We start from the raw sequence: 20196 nt of genomic DNA on the forward strand, positions 1-20196 counted from the left end.
GGGGCAGAGAGAGAGGGAGACACAGAATCGGAAACAGGCTCCAGGCTCTGAGCAGTCAGCACAGAGCCCGACGCGGGGCTCGAACTCACGGACCGCGAGATCGTGACCTGGCTGAAGTCGGACGCTTAACCGACTGCGCCACCCAGGCGCCCCTAAACTGGGAATTTCTTAAAGGAACTCTCCCCTTCCTAGTAATGTTCTCCATTCGAGGATACTCTGAAGTCTAAGACATTTGGAAAGGATATAGCTCATAATTAATTTAATTTATCCAACCTGAAACAATCAATTGGCAAATGGATATTTTTCTTCTTAAATTATATTTTCATAAAGGTATTTAAAGGCTTGAGATGTTTTCAATCATTCTACTGCAATATAATGGTTAATTTTAAGAGCTCTGTGAGTTTGATTTGTATTTAAGATTTTTACAATCTATATATAGGTTGGTCTTTAATAACCATTTATACATTGCTTCTTTTTATATAGGTCATGTATTCTCCTGGGAGAGTAACAAGATTAGAAATAACAAATACTGTACAGAATAAATTAAAGTGTTTCAAACTGCATTATATAATTTCAGAAAATTGGTTTCACACTGAAACGTTTAAATAAGAAAACCAAGCGATTTAAGGGGAAAAAAACCCATAGTATATGCATTTTAATTGCTATTGTTTAGCAAGTTTTATCCTTGGCCATGTGGTTATCTGTTCACAGGGCTCCAGTAATGTGGCAGTTCATTGGGTCAATATGGATAAAATTATTATTATTTTTCCTTATTTAAAAAAAGTGGGCTTCATTCTCCCTGAAGATGAATAGCATTTATTAGTCAAAATGTCAAAGGAGTATCGTAAAAGTAATTGTATTTTTATATATAATTCTCCAAACTCTTGTATACAGAATGTTCTTATTACACTTAGTGCAATAAATTCAGAGGCTGTTATGGGACAGGAGATAGCAAAATGGGGGCCAATACTTTTCTAATTACTTAGGATAATAAAAAGTGGGGCTTGGTTTCCCTCTCCCAACAAAAGGAAGGATATCTGCTGCTCTGGAGAGTCTATTATTCTGGCTGGTTTTATTTGTTTCTCTGAAGTTTAGCATCACTCTCCTTGCACTAAGTCCTCAGGCCTTTTTCAGTTTTTCTATTCGTGCACTGAAGGCCTCTTCCTGTATTTGCAGCTTTTCGTTTATCTCGGTCTGTGAAGACAATCATAAAAAAGTGGTTATGATGAAGCTATCTTTTGCTGCACATTGTCTTTGCGGTTTTGACATACTATAGTGCCTAAAGACAGACATTATCCCTCACACACCTTCCTGTTTTGCAGACAGAGCCGTGTTTCGGCCTGTAGTGATGTGATAACACTCTATCATATTTCTCCGCACACTCCCCATGTATAGCGTGGCTGCTGCGAACAGGAAGTGGTATTTGGACAGCCATTTTTCACACAGCCTCGTGTTGGCAGATAGGCTAATTTATCTGTATTTTCAGACAGACTTTACCAATAAGCACCGAATCAGAATAACTGCTCTGGGCTCAGTTAATGCGCTCTTGTTGGTACCCCCACCCCTGTTCAATGATGTTTTTGTCTCCTGTGTAATACATTCTAAATGGGATCCCGGAAAGCCTCTGTTGTGGTATAACAACACAAATAATCTCACAATTAGAACAATTCTGATAATTAAGAATATTCATCATACATTATAACTCTTGGAATTATGCCACTTTGTGGTATAGTTTTGGTATAAAAAAGTAAAACGATTGCTGACAGGTTTTAGTGTTTGCTGCAGCTGTGATAGCATTTAGCCTCTGGCAGTGATATTCTGTGGGCTGACATTGCTACCTGCAGAATTCCAGAAATCCTTTTACATTATCTGAACATTAGTAGTCCCGGAAATGTCTTCCCTTTTTCATGATAGATAATAAAATTAGGTATAGAGAAACCAGTGGTAAGCAATGTGGTAAATCTAGTGTTTTGTTTAGGGGATTTTAAAAAAGTTTACGCGTGTATGAGGAGTAGTTTATACACATAAGTACTAATAAGCAATTCGAAGTTTAGAATGTGAACATCTGCAATGTAATTTGATGTCCTCAGGGTAACTGTATTTTGAGAAAACATCTATTATTTCAATTTATACAGAATAAATTTAAAAAATCAAATACTGTTTTGGTCCACATATAAATTTTCATTCTTATTTATTTATAAGTGTAACCATAACAGGTAGTTTCGAAATGTATACCCTGGTTACCTTACCTGATGAGATTTTGTTTCACCTTCACTGGTAAGAATCAGTATTTCTGAGAAGATGGCATTGGTGTCAACAATTCTGGATCCTCATGAAAGTATCCTTCTTCTTTGGTTCAAGTTTTATCAAACCCTACAAGTTTTATCAAACTCTGCCTCTGGTTTCCCATTGTATTCCTTTTTTGTTTCCTGGTGTTTGGGTGGAGGAGGCAAGGAAGAATGAACTTGGTCCTCAGGGTTACAAAGGAACTCTGTCATTGTTTAGGAGTCACTGATCCCCTTGGGCATGATTTTGGTAGATCTGGAAAGAGCACTGGTCTAGGAGCTGGAGACCAAGGGATTAATTTAGTTACATAATCTTGGACAAGTCACTTGGCTACCTTGGGTATTAGTTTTTACCTGAAAAATTAAGTGATTGATAATTAAGTATGTTAACATTACATGCTAATTTTTAAGTTCTTAATTCCAACTCTTGATTTTGTGATATATTCACCAGTGTTATATTTCATTAGTATGACTTTGTGAATTTTTAAAAATTTCTTTAGAGAGAGCGATCGAATACAACTGGGGGAGAGGGGCAGAGGGAAAGAGAAAGAATCCTAAGCAGGAGCCCGATGCGGGGCTCAATTCCTCAACCTTGGGATTATGACCTGAGCCGAAATCAAGAGTCTAACGCTCAACTGACTTACCCAGGGACCCCTTGAGAAATATTTTTAAAATGTGTTACTCTTGTTTCTTTCTGGCATGCAACATATTAGACCATATAGGTTTGAAGAAATAATGTTGTCTCAACTCCAGAGGATTGGGAAACACTACTCTAACTAAACAGTTAATTCTTTCCACTTTCAATTCATGTGTTCTATGTCCACTAATAATTTCATTTCTTTTGACTACGGATATGTACTAGCATTGATCAGCCTCAGTTTCCCTGTGTCACCAGTGTTTTCACATTAACCTGGAGATCTTTCTGGTATTTCACTGAAACAAAATTCACGGACACAGGTGTGGGCTTTGGGGAGAAGGTTCATGTGGGTAAGATGTGTACCCAGCAGCACAGTGCACTGACAGAGGGGAGCTACGTTTCACAGCTCTGGACTACGGTGATCAGTACTTCAGTTCAGGCACAACCAGCAGAGCCTGGATGAAAAGACTCCCTGTCTGGTCAAGAATGAGATTGTCAGTCTACCATGCCTCCTTGTTATTCCTCAGAACACTGCTGAACAGATAAGTTGTCCTAAGACCACTAGCGAGTGAAAGTTTCTATTTATTTTAAGGGAAGAATGGAAAATCCATGATCTGGGCTCAACAGCCTCTCAATGACCACTACCTTGAGGTGATGTCAAATTCAGCTTTTCTAACCTGGAAATTCAAATTTACCTAAAAATACTTAATGTCCCAAGATGGCAAACTTCCTTCAAGGTTTTCACATTATTTTACCCTATTGCTTAGACAGGGCCAAGAGCCAACATTTAATGTAAGAATTTAGTGTTAGTATTCATATTTCTCTGAAATGTAATTCTTTAAATATATTAAAGTTTGCTCCATTGGGTATAATTTTTATTATACAACTCAGGGCCAAAATAATTTCATCTTGAATGTATCTTTAAAATTAAAATACCTAAACTATATAAGCTTAAAATGTTTGCTCTCTTCAGTAATAATTTTAATTAACATCTCAGGGCCAAGATAACTTCATTCTTAATAAATCTCTAGAACTATAAAGTGAGTCGATGGGAAAGTAAGTGGATTAATATACAAAATGTAAAGATTCACACTACATTCTCTGAAATTTCTGAGCTATATAAAGTGGAAAATGCCTGAAACCACACTGGAGAAGGAGCTCTAAAAAAACTGAACCCAAAACATGAATGTTCTAACTGCCTTTTCCTCTAAAAATCATAATAACAGTATGGCTCTTAAATAAAGGAGGGAAAAATATTGGAAAATTTAAAACATCTTACAAATACTCATTCATTAAATGTTCCCACAGCAATTCAGTGTATTCATACCCTAACCACTGACAGGGGGCTACCTTTGAACAGGCATGCTTCAGTTTTAAGGGCCATTGACGCTGGAAGGCAGGGTTTAGAAGGCGAGAATAACTTACCCATCTAAAACAGGGGAAGACATTTAGGTAGGCAGAGAAATAATTAAACTTGGAACCTGACCAAGACACAAGGGTAAACACTGAAATAGTGCCACACCACGGTAGTATTAAAGTATCCAAAGTAGCTTGGTCATGATATTAGGGGTTATGTGGTTTTTGTGGGTAACACTGGAATTAGAACTAGAATCCAGGTCATAGCTTCCACTTAGGGCCTTTCATCAGTTTCTGACCCTGGAAACGCTGGATAAATGATTTAGTCTTCCTGTGTCTATCATTTTTCAATTTATTTATCAGGGAAGTGCCTGGCTAATTCTCATGTAGTTTATGAGGATTATTGAGTGAAAATACATAAAGGGGTTTGTTATCTTGAGACATTGTGTAAATCCACATCACCAAGCCATTTTATTGAAAAATTGGCAGTAATTGGCCCAGGCTAACGTCCGTGAATACACTGAAAATGGAAATGGTTGTGGCACCTAAAGGATCTGCACCTCCCACCCCTCGTCCACGTTCTTTCTATGTCTAATCACACTGGGATGAACCAGCTAATGAACATCCAGGCCTGGCAAGGTTGGCTTCAGGCCAAAGGGACAATAACACACACATATAGCAATCATACTCTCTCTGTTACAGAGGAGTGATATAAATGCTACAAACACTAACAGTAAAAAAAAAAAAAAAAGTCAATGAATAGTTAAAAATACACTGCTCACTCCATGGAACATGGCCTCGGTAAAGATGTTTTCAATTTGGGGGCCTGCAAACAATTCTATTACTGTCTAGTAGTTCCTCAGCAATAATTTCAGAGCTGTAGGATGGCAAAGGAGCCCAGGGCCATGATTATACATAAACTATATTTAGATGAAACATTATCAAATCTATAAAGGAGATATGTTCTGAACTCAGTTTATTTCAACTGCACTCTGCCCTTCCACACAGTAACCAGCTATTACATTCATGGGGTTGTTAACAATAAAGCTTTGTGTGAAACGTGTTCTACCACTATTTCTGGTAAACACTAAACACCCCTTATTAAGCCGAGGACTTTGGCTGATTCTGTTCGTATCAAATCATTAAACGTTCACATAAATAGTGCATTAACATTTGATGATTAACAAGTAACAAGGTATGCTTATGCCAAGCTACCTAATCTTTTGCTCTTTCTAAATTAGTTGTTAATACAGTATGCTTTTTATATATAGTCTCATGTTCAGATAACAATTAAATCTTTCCCTGAGATGCATTAATGTTTGAAACATGCAGTATGTTGTTCTATTGATTCATAGTCATTTCTATAAGAAATTATAAATCTTCTTCAAATTTGCAATTCACTTGGTTAATCATTTTGCCTGGAATATGATGCAAGCCTTTGTGTTGAGGTAGAAGTGGTTTTTGTCTTGGTTTGCTTTGTTTTCTTGGACAGGAAAAATATCCACGCACAGAGTTGAACTGACGGATACATCATTGACAGTTGTTACCAGGACGGCTGTTCCATCACTATTTCCATGCAGCCTTTGGTGTAAATTGCTTATTAGTGATATGTAAAATGGAACAAAATATCTGAGAGAAAACCTCTCTCAGAGAGTAACCTCTGAGAGTATCTGAGAGTATCTGAGAGAAAGATTTGAAAACCTCTCGTTAGAAATTTGGTGAGAAGACTTCCTGAAGAATCAGTGTTTACTGTTAGCAATGTACTCCATTTACCCTTGCAGGAGCAATGTTTACAGTATGACAGGCACTAAGTCTTTACCATGTTATTTTTTCGGTTTCAGTGCCAGATGATTTTGTAAACTGGCAACACACAGCACACTAGGTGCTGTTAGTGAATCTGTTTTGTGATCTTCTGGAATCTCCGATGACTCAACTGAGAATTATGTGGAGATGTTGAACTGAGGTCCTCCATCATTAAGCATCGCTCTTGTTAGCAGAGTGTGGATAATATTTACAGACCTAAGGTGGAGGTTGCCTAATTAACCAATAATAATAAAGTAAGTGAGCACGCTATCAAGGCTGAGTACCTGAATGCCGATTAAAATATCATCTGTGACTTGACCCAGCACTGATTTTATATCTTCAGTGGTGAAACCCACTAAAGGATCCGCATCGGAAATGTTGGCTTCTGACTGGAATTCCTCAGGGACTTGTTCTTGATCCAACCCCTGGAATATCAAAAGAGAACAACACTCAAGTGATTTCAGGAGCATTCAGTGATCTATATGTAACCTCAAGTTCTCTTGGGTACTTTTCTACAAGGAATGATGCCAGTCTTGAAGGAGAATTTGATTTGCTATTATCCTGCATTTTCATTATTCATGAGCATCTTGACAGATCAAGTCACGGTGGCAATCAGTGCTTACTCTTAGGAAAGTGGAGGTGGAGACTGGAGAGGCTGGAGAAGGAGAGATTAAAATTGCTAAACCGTTCTCATCTGGCCCATCTGTGAAGCAACCCTAAAAGAAGTATTTGTATTGAGCTAGGAAAAATCAGAGGGGAAAGAAAATGGAAGAGCATTTGCTTTCTTTCCTCCTGCCCTTAGAGAATATAACACTGAGATAAGGTGAATTAGGAGACAAAAGGAAACATACCTTCACTTCTGCATCCAATGTTGGGGGTGGTTCTATGAATGTTGAATAAATGTCAAATGAGATTCCTTCTTCTAGAGGATCTGGGAGGAGACCACCTGAAGGCTTGACAACCTCTATCATTTGCTGGAGGGGAAGAAAAGAACTGTATCATGACAAAGCCTTTGGTGAGTAACCACAGTTTCGGCCAATCCATTAATTTCTCTCTATATATTATAATGAATATATAATATATAATACATAGCATATATTATATAACATATATAATAGGTAATCAAATTAATTAAAAGTATATGAGATTTAATATATAATTATATATAATTAATATAACTACACATATAATATATAATATTTATATTTATATTTATAAATATATAATATTTATATATTAAATATATATTTATATAGTTCCAATTCTATTGTATTTTAAGTGCTATCTCCTCTGAATTCTTGACACCACTGCCCTGTTAGTTCTCTATTGCTTTTTGGTCTCTGTATCTCTGTATCTTATAATTAGCATTTTATTCTTCCCACTGTCTTATTCTCTTTCTATACTATGTGGTTAGAACTTTATTTTATACTGCCTTGATCTTTAACTGTTTTATGTGTCAGTGTGTCCTTCCTGCTGCCTACAAGCTCTCTGTAGGAAACCATGTTTTAGATCTTCTGCATGCCTTATCCAGTTCTGGCAGAGGTTGGGTTCTTGAAACACCCAATGACAGCCTAATGGTGATTGATGTTACTCAGCAGAGTGCAGCTGTTCTTGGGGGCAATAACAAAGTGGCCACCAAGAACTTCGTGATGAGGACAATAAAGTCTCTAAAGGTTAATGTATAAAAGCCAGCACACTGTAAATCAGGGGGGATTTGCAAAATCAACCAAAAACACTGGGGACAAGACAAGACTTCACCGTGAGCATTGAATAATTCTGTAGCAAATGTGCAAATTTCAGGGAGGGTGATGGGTGGTCAACAGCAGAAATGAAAAACAGGAGTCAAAGAAGTCAACTTAGGCAGTGTCCATTCCACCCTGACTTGGAGGTTAGAAAGAGATGAGGTACTGATGGGATCAAACATCTGAATCATTTAATTAGTTCCTTTTGTTCTGATTCCATGTTTGACAAGCAACGTTTTGATCACAATTTGACTTCCCATCTCAATTGATCTGTAAAGACATGCTCAGTTGAGTGCTTTGATTTTCATGCCTATTACATTCTTCACTGTAAATCAGTACATTGATGTTCTAGTTTGTATAGTAAGCTCTCACGAGCTCATTTTTGAAGCCCTGAGGTGAAGTCACCCACTGTCTGCTGACAAACTCAGACCCTGAGCATACAAGTTTAAAGACAAAACTCTAGAAATGCAGAATATCACCAAATATTCACCATCCTATGGGACCTGGAAAATCTGGAGTCATCATACATTAATTTCTGACTTCTCCACAATAGTTCATGTTAACTTACCTGTTAAATATGTAATAATGTAATAATGTATAACTTACGTGTTATAATATTTCATCATTTGAATATTAATACTATTATTTATTACGATAGGTTTGGGAAGGTCTCGGAAGCTAAGCTATTATCTAGCCATCCCCATATGTTTGCATTGAATTCATATTATTAATTTTAATTCAATTTTATAGGAAGTTGCTAGTTTGTATAGATATATAGAAGGACAGAAGTGTTAAAACTTTATAGTCAAGGCAATTTAGAAACCAAGCAATTAAATGATTGTCTTATGGTCAACTCATTACTAGTGACAGGATGGGGATTTAGACCCACTGTGCCAACTTCTTGGCCCTTGTGGTTTTCAGTATGCACGTCATCATGCCACCATACTTGGAAATTATTGATATTATCAATTGCTTAATCTCTTCTGTTAGGTGACATCTTATATTGTTGTTCACCAGATTTGCGTCTCAAATTGACTAAAGGTTAATCAATATAGAATACAAAAAAAATATCAGAGTAATTCTTTTCTCTCATCATGTTTATACGTGATTTTTTTCCCCAAATGGGATGTACAAGCATTTTCATCTTCCCACAAAATTATTTGTACCTTTTTTCACCATGCTTGTTTTTCATCCTCCCAAACCTTACATTGCTCTTTATTTGCCCAAGCTAGGAAAATGAAACAGCTAAATATATTTTAGTGTCCTTTGCAACATTACAGGTAAAATAAATAAGTTGCACATGGGAATCCAGAGACAAGGGCAGATGATGAGGTATTTATTTAGTAGTATAGACTCTAACAGAAGATGAGGAATAGGAATTTGGGGGAAGTGGAGTTGAGTTAGACATTGGAAAGAGGAGAGAAAGGAACTGAATGGGGTTTCCTGAGTTTACTGTAAGCACTGAGAAAGAAAGCATGAGGTAATCTGCAAAGTAAAACATTTCTTTTCATGAAACAGAATTTTATTTTGTTGCTCTTGCTAAATATGTCTTACAGCTCTGCTTTTCTACACACAGGTAGGGCTTTCTGCTAATTTTCTCTCACCCCTTGGTGGAAGTTCTCAGTAGGTCACCCCTGCATCCTGGTGGTAGCAAATTCTTCCCCCTGCCCCCCTGTGCCCTTCCTTCCATCGGATCATACACATAACTGCAAGCAGATACGGGTGCTCAGTTTTTTCACTCCATCCCTCACATCCCCTTGGTCTGCATTTCTTTATATGGCTCATCCAAAATACCTGCCAACTACCAGTCTTCCTGGTCTCTGGCACTGGTTGTGTGTGTGTGTGTGTGTGCGCGCGCGCACTGGGCACACACTTGGGAACTTGGGTCACTCCCAGCTCTACATTATTATTTTTTTGGTGGAGTGAAGCTCCTGTTTATCTCAAGAACCTCTTTTGCTTGATTTTTATGAATATAGCTCATACGGGAATTCATTTGATTTAATTCCTGCACAAAAACTGGGGGTGAGAATTTCTCTTCTTCAGAGTGTCTTGCATACTATCAACGAATCAAATCACAGCTACATTTTTCTCTTTCACAAAGAGTTACATTTGGCTGTGTTAGTAAAAACACTGTAAAGGAAAGAAAAGTCCGGTTTCAGATGGGAGTAAATATAAAGTCATTTCATTAATAATAAGAAATGTACCGTCAAATATATAGTTTGAAATAAACATAATACCAGAAGCATCATAGTGATTTTCCCCCCACTAAGTAGTCTTTTTCAAAAACAAGTTTAAGGAAAATTAGAATCAATAATTGTGGTGAGAGCACAGAGCCAGCAAATATGTTTAAATGAAACCGTCTGATGCAATACTTTCTTAAAAAAATACAATTAGGCCTTTGTATTTTTTTTTTAACAAAACCTCATGTTTTACAACATCACTGGTTCTGTAATAAAATCTATTTAAAACAGAAAGACATGGTCAGCTTTATTAAGTTAGATTTTCTGAAAGAACGTTATAATTTCCTCAAGTCTATGAATAGTTGAAGCAAATTAAATAAAGCTAGTTTTATAACTATTTTTATACATTCCTGTAGCATTGTAATTGTCTCATATTTTTTTTCCTCAAAAGTCTAATACGTTACCTCTTAAACCTCAAAAAATAAAAACAGAAGAAAGATCAAGTGTGTTTATTAAAAAAACACTCCTCTTTGGTACCCTGTGTTAGCAACACCCTTTCTTCTTCTATAAGAGAATAGCACCCATAATCTTCAGATCAAGAAACAAAGGAAAAGACTTTAAGTGACTTGCCTGAGGCCTAATGCTGAGATTAAAAATCAGGAGTTTCTGATTATACACATACATCCATTTGGCCAAATGATTGGTTTTGCTTGACTTTCAAATACCCCCTAAATATTACTTTGAATGTAAAGCAATAAATGTGTTTCTCTTGCCATTTTTGAATGCTTGCACACAAATGGATATAATAAAAACAATCATGTTGTTCCATGTGAATGCCATTTATATTTTTTCTGATAATGAGCAGACCATTTGAACCAAGGTGAGTACATTAAAAGCTCTAATAAAGAAGAGAATAGATTTCTAAACAGAATAATGGACTGTTAAGTGAACATACAATAAATAACATCTACAGATGTGGTCGCTAGAAAATTAGTTTTGCATAACTTACCACTATACATTTCCCCCAGATGTTATCTGTTACATGAAAATTAACTTAAGTTAGTTATATTGTTCATTATGTGCATACTGCATTAGCATTATTTAAGATGGTTTACAATCTGAGCTTTAGTGGAATTGTACTATGGTATTTAAAGAATATCAAGTAAATGGTTTTTTGGCATAATTTAATACCCGTAAGTACAAAATTTCATCGCTGAACATTATGTAGGTTTTAAAAAATCCAAGATCTTTACTTTACAAGCCAAATGAAATCACTAGAATACTTTTAAGACTTTACATATTCAGTATGAAATGGACATCCATCATGGGAATAAATGATAGGAATTTTGAACCCCCCTGGACTAAGTACAGGGACAGTTTAGGTTTACAAAATGCTGACAGGAATTAGAATCTGCTTCAGATCTTTACTATGTCTGAGAAAAAGTATAAAAATTTTATCTGAAAACTGCATTACTTCCTGCTTTCTTTTTCTACTTTGTGTGTTAACATCATTGATAGTATCAACTCTGGTTAATTGTTTTTGCTATTTATTTGTTTTTGTTATTGTTTTGTTTTTTATTGTTTTTATTGTTACTTATTTTACTCTTTTATTGTTTTCCATTGGCAAAAAAAGGTAGATGATTTGTGGGTAGTGTTTGTACTGATGAAATCTATGATCAAGGTGGCAATTATTAAATTATTAAATACAATTATTAAATTATTCAAGATATTAAAAAACGTCATTGAAATGAAAACTTTCCACTGTTTTGAATGGCAGGAAGCAAGATAAATCTGTTAAGCCTTTTCTGAGCAATAGAAATACATACAAAAAACTGGTATGCTTTAAAAAGACATTTGTTTCAAATTGTCAGATGATGACTTCATATGTAAATCAAAACTTACTACAAAATGTCAAAGTTTCAAAAAGCAAACTTTATTGCACACATTTCCCAATACTAACTAAGGAGAAAAGGCACAAAAATTCCTGTAATGTTTTAACTATTTTCTCCCCTTGAAAAAAGACATTACTCATTTGCAAGTCTAATGAAGTGGTACATGTGTGGTTCTGGAAATTTTTAACAAAAATCGTAACCCATTGCCCACAATATACTACACAAAAAGTAACAACATATGAATGCCACCTGTAAAATGCAATAAATTCTGGTAATGTCATACTGAGGCCATAAATTTGAAATCAAAAGAGAGGAAATTCACAAGCTAAGATTATCAGAGAAACTTCAATTAATCCATTTCTAAAGTGTTTTCTTTTGTGTTCAGGCCATTACAAACTTCTTAATATACCCTGTAAATGTAGAATATCAATTCTGCTACAAGAGCCCTCCTCCCCTTTGCATTTTTGACTTGGAAATAAATTTGCAAATGCAACACATTAATTTTCTTTCCTGTGCTTAATATGCAGTATTTACATTTTGAAAAGGTTCAAAATGTTGCCAGGCTTCTGCAGGGTATGAATAGACATCTAATAGCAACTTCTATTTTTATCCACAACATACTGGCAGTTTGAACATCTATAACTTAATAGAGCTTTGAGACTACCAGATCCACACGCTAATCACCTGAACGGTGATGGGTGACACAGGACAAGTTAGGACAGGAAATGAAGACTACCCATTCCAGCTGAAGCTGCAAGGAGGAATTTAAGTTGGCAGGCTGCAGTAAACCAAATTGCAGTCTGGCTAGGACACTTGAGTTAACACCTTGTGCCCATTTTTATTTATATCCCCTGATTTGATCTTGTTTAACTTGGGCTTGAAATTTTTTTTTAAAGTTAAATAACTAAAGGAACTGATTCCAGAATATTTTAGACATCTTTAGCATTTCCAAGCCATAGTTCTGCTTAAGGCCAACATTACAATTTGAAAAGAAATCTGAGTACTCCTATCTTAATGACCTCCGACAGCAAAATCCTCTCTAATGAATTTGGAAAAAAAGTACCTTCTCATAATGTAAATGCAATTTAAAAGAAAAAGATGTTTTGATCTGGCTGTAGCATAAACATTTCCTGAGGGATAGAACAATTCTTCAGATACCCAGATATTTTCTAAAGATGGCAATAATCTGGAAGATAGACCACTGAATTACAGGCTTTAGACTTGGCTCTATTCCTAATTGTGTGATGCTAAGAAAATCCCTAGGCCTCAGTTTGTTTATCTGTAAAAGTAGGATAATGATAATTGCTACCTGGCTACTTCGTTGAATTGTTTCAAACACAAATTAGGTAATGTGGATGAAAATTCTGGGAGTTCTTCAAAGGGAAAGTATTATTAAACCCAAAGGTGTATTATTATTATTTATAATTACTGTTATTATTGAAAGGATCATTTTTCTAAAGCCAGAACTGAAAGAGTAGAGTAACCATATTAAGAATACTGGTCCATGCTATGTCTATATGTAATTGTTCACATTGCCCAAAGAGTCCAGCTAACTCAGAAGAATTTGTTAATAAGTACATGCCATCACCCTATTTCTAAATAGTCACAGCCTTTAAATTACCAAACACATATCCAATGCCATCTTATTTGAAGAATTCCTTGGACCCAAATAACTTCTCTCTGGAGACCTAGATAGCATGACATACTTCTTTGCTGTGTGGCACGCTCAGGACTACAGCAAGACACCTATTTAGAAAAGGAGAATGTTTACATCTAACTTTCAAAAGTAGAAAATCTGCTTCTCCCCCGACCTGCCCACCCCCCCTCCCCTCAACCCCCGACCCCATTTATCATTCTTTTCACCTTTTGTTTCTCAGCAACCGAAGTGGTCTGTGGTTGTCCAGACTGAGTTCATTTCAGAAAGATTTCCTTTAACAGATTTCATCAAAAGTAAAGAGTTAGGGCACATAGGACACATTTTTAGCATGTCCTTCTTGTGAAAATTGAAACACTGGAGCTCTTGAACCTGCTAAGTTCAACACTGTACTTCTGATTCTTAGATTGACCTTATCTTGTGACTTCCTAAGGGTCAGAGAGCGAAAGTCTGGCTGGTTCTATTAGATATAGTTGGAAAATAACTAATGCTTTTCAAAAGTATTTTTTAAAAGCCACTCAGAGTATATTTGCTTAGCTTATACGTTAAAACGCATATCCTTGAATTCAGTATAAAGTATTTCAAAAAGTTCTGATCATGGATAAATTTGTTTTGGTTTTATCTTGGTGTTCCATGTAAAGTTTGATGGTTTTTATTATTTAAAATTGAGGAAATACTCTAAATTATCTCCTATTCTAAGAATTTGAAATTAAGTATCAGTATCTGTAAATTAGCATAATAAAAATGATTATGCAATTTTATTTGTGGAAAGCTTGTTTTGAATTTTCAAATATAAATTTTAAAAATTGATTTTATATATGTTGCATTTTAATTACATCGTATGATAACTTCTGTGAAGACAAAACTATTGCATGGCTTTTATATTTGAGAATATTCTTTTTGAACAAGTACCTGTAATTTACAGAAATTATAGGAGATAATAAATTATAATGGTTAGAAGGGAAACTACAATAAATGAAGGAACCCTAAGTCCTTGGTGCTAGTCTTTTTCTTTTCATGGACTTCCTGTTATTTTCACAGTTTAAACTACCTGAGTAAGAGGAGGCTGAAACTATTTGGATAAAGCTATCCATGTAATTTATTTAACTTCAAAGCATACCGATTGACTTGCACTTCAGTCCTGAAGTCATCAAGGGTTGTAAGCAAAACAACAAAACAAAACAAAACCTCCAAAAACAAACCAAAACAAACAAAAAACCCTTCTTAACACTATACTGAAATTAATTTCATTTAGAAATATAAAGCTTTTTTAGGCTAAATGAGAATATCTGTAAAGTACTCTGAAATCTTTAGAGAAGTCAACATAATATTATTATTTCTGACCTCTTGGACTCAAGATGTCTATTTTAAGTAATCTGACATTAAAAATGTGCTGACAAATATAGATTAAAAAACAACACAGGAAGTTGTAAATCAGTTGGTAACCCTTAGCATCAAGGAAATAAGAGACCATGAAAATGTAGTCATTTACTTTAGTCAACCTCAACCTTAATTTTTAACTAAAGAAAATTCACAGAAGGCATGATGTTTACATTTTGGATATTTTATTCATAGTTTGTGTGTTTCCTTTTTCTCCAGTGGGCTCATAAATTATTACAAGGAAACATGTTGTCACAGTTATAAATATTTCCCCCTCAGCTTAGCTCCCTTCACCCACCCCACCCCCCTTTTCTAAATCTCCATTAACTGATTCTTTAACTACTATAGTCATTCCTCTGTGATCAGCGGGTCAGGCTTTTCTTGCTTAGGAGGGAAGTGCTGCTGATTACTCTTGTGGGCCTGGCATTTAGAAACAAAGCTCTCTCAGGGAGCACCCCGGCCCTTCCTTCCATTCAGGGCAGTCCATTGTTATATACATGGGGGTGTCATTATTTCAGTAACTGAACAAGAGTCTTGTCTTTCCTTCCCAGGAAGAGCTCTAGGCCCTCTAAGTTTCCGAGGCTTTTCACGGAATCTAAATTCTTGGAAATTAACTACAAGACTGATTTTGTGGACAATGGCACATACAGCAATCGATTTTTTTCAAAAAGGCCCTTTCACCTATACTCTGTTAAAAACAAACTGAAATAATAGCAACTCTGAAAATCTTAGGTGGTGTTTGTATTCCAGATTTGAGTGTTTTAGCAATCTGGATTTTTTTCCCTTTACATGCACAGTCAGAGTCTTGGACTGGATCTGTCCCTCAGTAGAGAGTATCTCGGGAACATGTTTTCTTTATTTGTAAAATTAGGGGGTTAGACTAGGTCATCTCTAGTTCAGTCACAGATGCTGTATCCTATGTTACTAAACTTCAAGTGGCCTTTTCTCTATTTACACAAGACTCAAAGTTGCCAGCCTGTGCAGATCCTCAGATTCAGTATTTTTCTGTCACAAAGTTGGAGACTATTTGGATTACAGTCTTCATACTTAATGGAATCTTATACAGGTTGCAGCTTGTCCATTTATTTCTACTTAATTATCTCCTGCAAACCTGTTTCTCCTTCATTTTCTTTATCTCTCAATGACATCACCATTTTCTTGGTCTCAGGACTCAAAATTTTGAGATTGTCTTCAGTTGTTCCCTCTCCCTTAGCCCTACCATTCAATCAGGTGTTGGGGGCACCTTTCTGTCACACCTTCTTCCTTCTTCTTCTTAGCATTCCTACCATGTAGCCTCCAGATCCAAGATCTTGCCTTTAGAGATCCTGAGCTCCAGCCATACTGGATTACTCCCTACTTTCCCACTAAGCATGCTGCTACAACATAGTGGGTACTCAATAAATATTCGCTGTATGAAAAGAGTGAGCCAGCTAGCCAGACATCATGGGTGGGGGTCCTTTCCCAGAAGTGAGTCTTGCTTGTGCTGCCCTCTTTACTGGGAGGGCATTTCTTCCTCATCCAAGCTAGTCAATATTCCATTTGCCCTTCCAGGTTAGCTCATTCACCTCAGTGGAGTTTTTCTTGATCCCCTTGTGCTTCAGAGTTTTTTGTTTGTTCCCCTTGTACAGTACTTGTTACCTTGTACTTTGAGTTATAGCCATGCATGAGATATCTCCCACCACTTTGTGGAAACAACTTGAGGGTATAGACCATGTCATTCATCTTGAGACAGTAGCTCAGGTCTTTGTACAAAGATGGCATTCGTTAGGTGTTAGGTACTACATTAGGGTAACATTTCATTTAAGAGTTTTCAGGGCTGGGGTGCCTGAGTGGCTCAGTTGAGCATCGGACTTCAGCTCAGGTTATGATCTCATGGTTCGTGAGTTCCAGCCCCTCATCAGGGTCTGTGCTGACAACTCAGAACCTGAAGCCTGCTTCGGATTCTGTGTCTCCTTTTCTCTCTGCCTCTCCCCCACTTGCGTCTTTCTCTGCCTCTCAAAAATAAAGACATGTAATAAAAAAATAAAAAAAATTTTCAGGGTTGCGAATTTGTTTGATGTGCTATGATTCAGTTTAAAAGTTTGTCATGAAAAATTATGCCACTTGGAGAAGGAAATCTAATGGTTTGTTGTTGCATCTGTGCAATACCTGTATTTCTCAGTTATGAACGGAGTCCTGGGTATTTGTTTGATTATCATAATGCCAAACGACAAAACAAGCTCTCACTGACTGGATTGCATTGCTTAAACTGACTAATGGTTGTTTTACACAGCATAGTTTAAAATTCTAAATCATTCATCAGAGATACCACTTCCCCCACATAGCTCCTGATGGATGTACCATCAGAAAATCCTTAAGTTTTCTGAGTTGCCCAACTCCAGGCTCCCATGAGCTCCCATGAGCTCACATTGCTTTTCATAGGCCACCCACCAGCATCCCCAATCCCCCAAGTACTGTGAATTGAACCCAGTGGAGTTGTGGCAGCACTGGTCACCAAGCAGTAAAATGAACATTGATGATGAAGAAAAGAAGCTCTTGTTTATTGGGAATCTACTCTGAGTTTGGAATGGGACTAGTTAGAAAGCACACTATAAATATTAGGTACTTCAATTCATACTACATTGTGAGGAGAGGTTTTATTGAACTTATATTTTGGATGAAGAATGTAAAGCTCACAGGGTTAAGTAACTCAGTCAAGGTCACACAACTAGAGAATGACAAATTCGTCAGAACTTGAACCCACATCTCTTTGGCTCCAAAGCCCATGCACCCAACCCTTGGTGGCAAGTGGAATCCCATTTGTGTGTGTGTGTGTGTGTGTGTGTGTGTATTGTCCCAAAAATGATTCTCTCTGGTTTACAGGTGAAAAATGGTTCAGACAAGTAAAATGATATATACACACTAGGGATCTGAAAGTATAAGTTCTCAGGGAATTTCAGAAAGAGTTTGTTCTCTGGTTCCTCACAGTCCTACTGTGCACAGTTCCAAAATACTCAACAAAAGATATGGAGGATTTATTTTTTTTAAGATGCCTTTTTTTATAAAAGGCATTTGGCTTATAAAGAAATTTGAGAACATGCTTAATTCATTTCTGTAAGCAGGAAAGTATACGAGCATCGGTTTGCTTTTGGTGACGAAAACTGCATGTTCCTGCTCAAATAGCATTTTGTCTCATTTGTTGTAATTGTAATTACTGTTTTCTTTGGAATCACAGTTTTTTCTAGGAACAGGCATATGCAGAAAAGCAACCAATAACATAGACAGTTAAAAACACATTGAGAAATGAGTATGGTTATGTGAACAAATCTCTTGTGATTATTCTTCCACTGTGTGCTGTAATGTGCTTTAAATCCATTTCCATATTTTTAATTAACACTTAATTCCAAAAAACTTTCTGGAGGCCATTTAAATCACAAATGGAGGAAAAAACAAATTTGCTTTATCAGAAAATTGACTATAGACTATTTTGGTGGCTTTTATTATTTTTACATTTTAATGATTAAAATTAAATATAGTCCGATTACTCACAACAGAAGGCAGTGAAATAATTTTCATGGCTGATATAATTTTAAAGTCAAACCTGGGTGAATGAGATATTAGTTCTCTTGTGGATGAGTTTCATTGTCCATCCTGTGGCTCTAATTCCTGATCAGTCCCATCCATTTCATAAAAGGAATTAGACAACTGTACCAAGTTACTCTTCTAGCAGAGCCCAAGTGGTGCATTGGCTTTATCTCAACAGCTGTCCTATAGGGACTATAGTGTTTGTGCTGTCTTATAGATTTTAGACACCTGTTTTCAGTTTGAATCATTATTTTTTAAATGTCTATTTATTTATTTTGAGAAGGAGAGAGAGAGAAAGGGGCAGAGAGAGAGAGAGGGAGAGAGAGAAGCCCAAGCAGGCCACCTTGTCAGCACAGAGCCCAATGTGGGACCCAGACCCATGAACCATGAGATCATGACCCGGCCAAGAGTCAGATGCCTCACTGACTAAGCCACCCAGGCACTCCAAATTCATTTCTTTTGAGTGAAAAACAGACTGAACAAACATTATTTTAAAATTCTTTGCCCCCAAAATACGATCTGCTATTTTGAAACACAGTCATTGTCACAAGTAAAAGGCATAAGTGCAGCTCTCAGAGGATGGTTATTCATACCTGGTCCTACAACAAAGGCCACTGTCCTTGTCTAGAGAATGGGGATAACAGTAGTTCCCCACTGCAAGGGTTTTGTAAAGATTAAATCAACATGTGTAAAGCACTTACACAGTGCCAGGCATGTGGAAACAGCTTAAAAGCGTGAAGCTTGATTTTTTAAAATGTATATTTTCATGTCACATATTTATGTCTACAACAATAAACAAAGGGTAGGGTAGGGACTTGGTCTGTTTTGTTCTCCACTTCATTACCTGGCAGGTGGCTGGTAAATATTGAGAAAGTAATAAATATTTACTGAATAATTAAATGTAGAAAATCTTTGTGGTCAATAGACCATTCTATCACCATTTTCCCCCCTGCTATTAACATACAGGGTGCCAAATTTTAAGATTTTTTTCTGTTTCTCTTCCCTGCTACCAGCCCATGCCCCAAACCTCGATCCTCTACTGTGACCTATAAGTAAGACTTCCCCTCATCTGCGCGTCCAGCCTTGTTCCTTGACTTGACATTTTCCTCCCCATTAATGGTTAGATTCTTCCAAAAGGTGCTCGTGTTAAATGGAGTCCTGCCAAATGAATACACTGTAGTGGTAAGACTGGAATATAAGCATGAGTGTAGCCGGTTCCCTGATGAAGAAATTATTCAGGACAGGAAAGCCCTTGAAGGATCGTTCTGGTTTTCACACTTGTATGAACACAGCCCTGGCATGAGGGGTTGCTAATGAAGCCAGAGAATGTGGCCCAGCATGTTAATTTACTTGATTCAGGGAACTTCCTGGTATTTATAAATGAACTTCATACATTAGGCAACTGATATTTAGATAAGAAAATCAGAAAACAGCACATGCTGTAATATAGTGCTTTAACAGATTGTAATATCGATTGATTCCAGCAAAGCTACCATCATTTAAGTAATCAAAAACAAGCAAGGACAATGAGCTACTGTTTTGAAATCCTGCTAGAAATAAGAAACCAGGACTGAAACCATTCAAATATTACAGGTAAATTGCAAAACTAAGCCATAATACCAATTGGGTTAATCTAATTATACAGTCTGCAACTAAGCCTTAACAGATTTTGGATTGGAGTATCATTGCAAGTTTCAGCCATC

The 20196-nt window shown here is 36.5% G+C and overlaps 1 protein-coding gene across 1 annotated transcript in view; it reads right to left on the bottom strand.

The window, feature by feature from the left end:
- Positions 1-800: 800 nt before the first annotated feature.
- CABCOCO1 (ciliary associated calcium binding coiled-coil 1) overlaps positions 801-20196 on the bottom strand; it is a 119660-nt gene continuing 100264 nt past the window's right edge. Inside the window, exons 6-8 of the mRNA XM_030334054.1 lie at positions 6933-7055; positions 6366-6506; positions 801-1194 (exon numbers count right to left, since the gene is read on the bottom strand). Of these exons, the coding sequence (XP_030189914.1) occupies positions 1120-1194; positions 6366-6506; positions 6933-7055 (339 nt within the window). The 3' untranslated portion in view covers positions 801-1119. The remainder of the gene's footprint in view (positions 1195-6365; positions 6507-6932; positions 7056-20196) is intronic.

The sequence above is a fragment of the Lynx canadensis genome, chromosome D2, assembly GCF_007474595.2.
Source record: "Lynx canadensis isolate LIC74 chromosome D2, mLynCan4.pri.v2, whole genome shotgun sequence".
Classification (NCBI taxonomy): Eukaryota; Metazoa; Chordata; class Mammalia; order Carnivora; family Felidae; genus Lynx; species Lynx canadensis.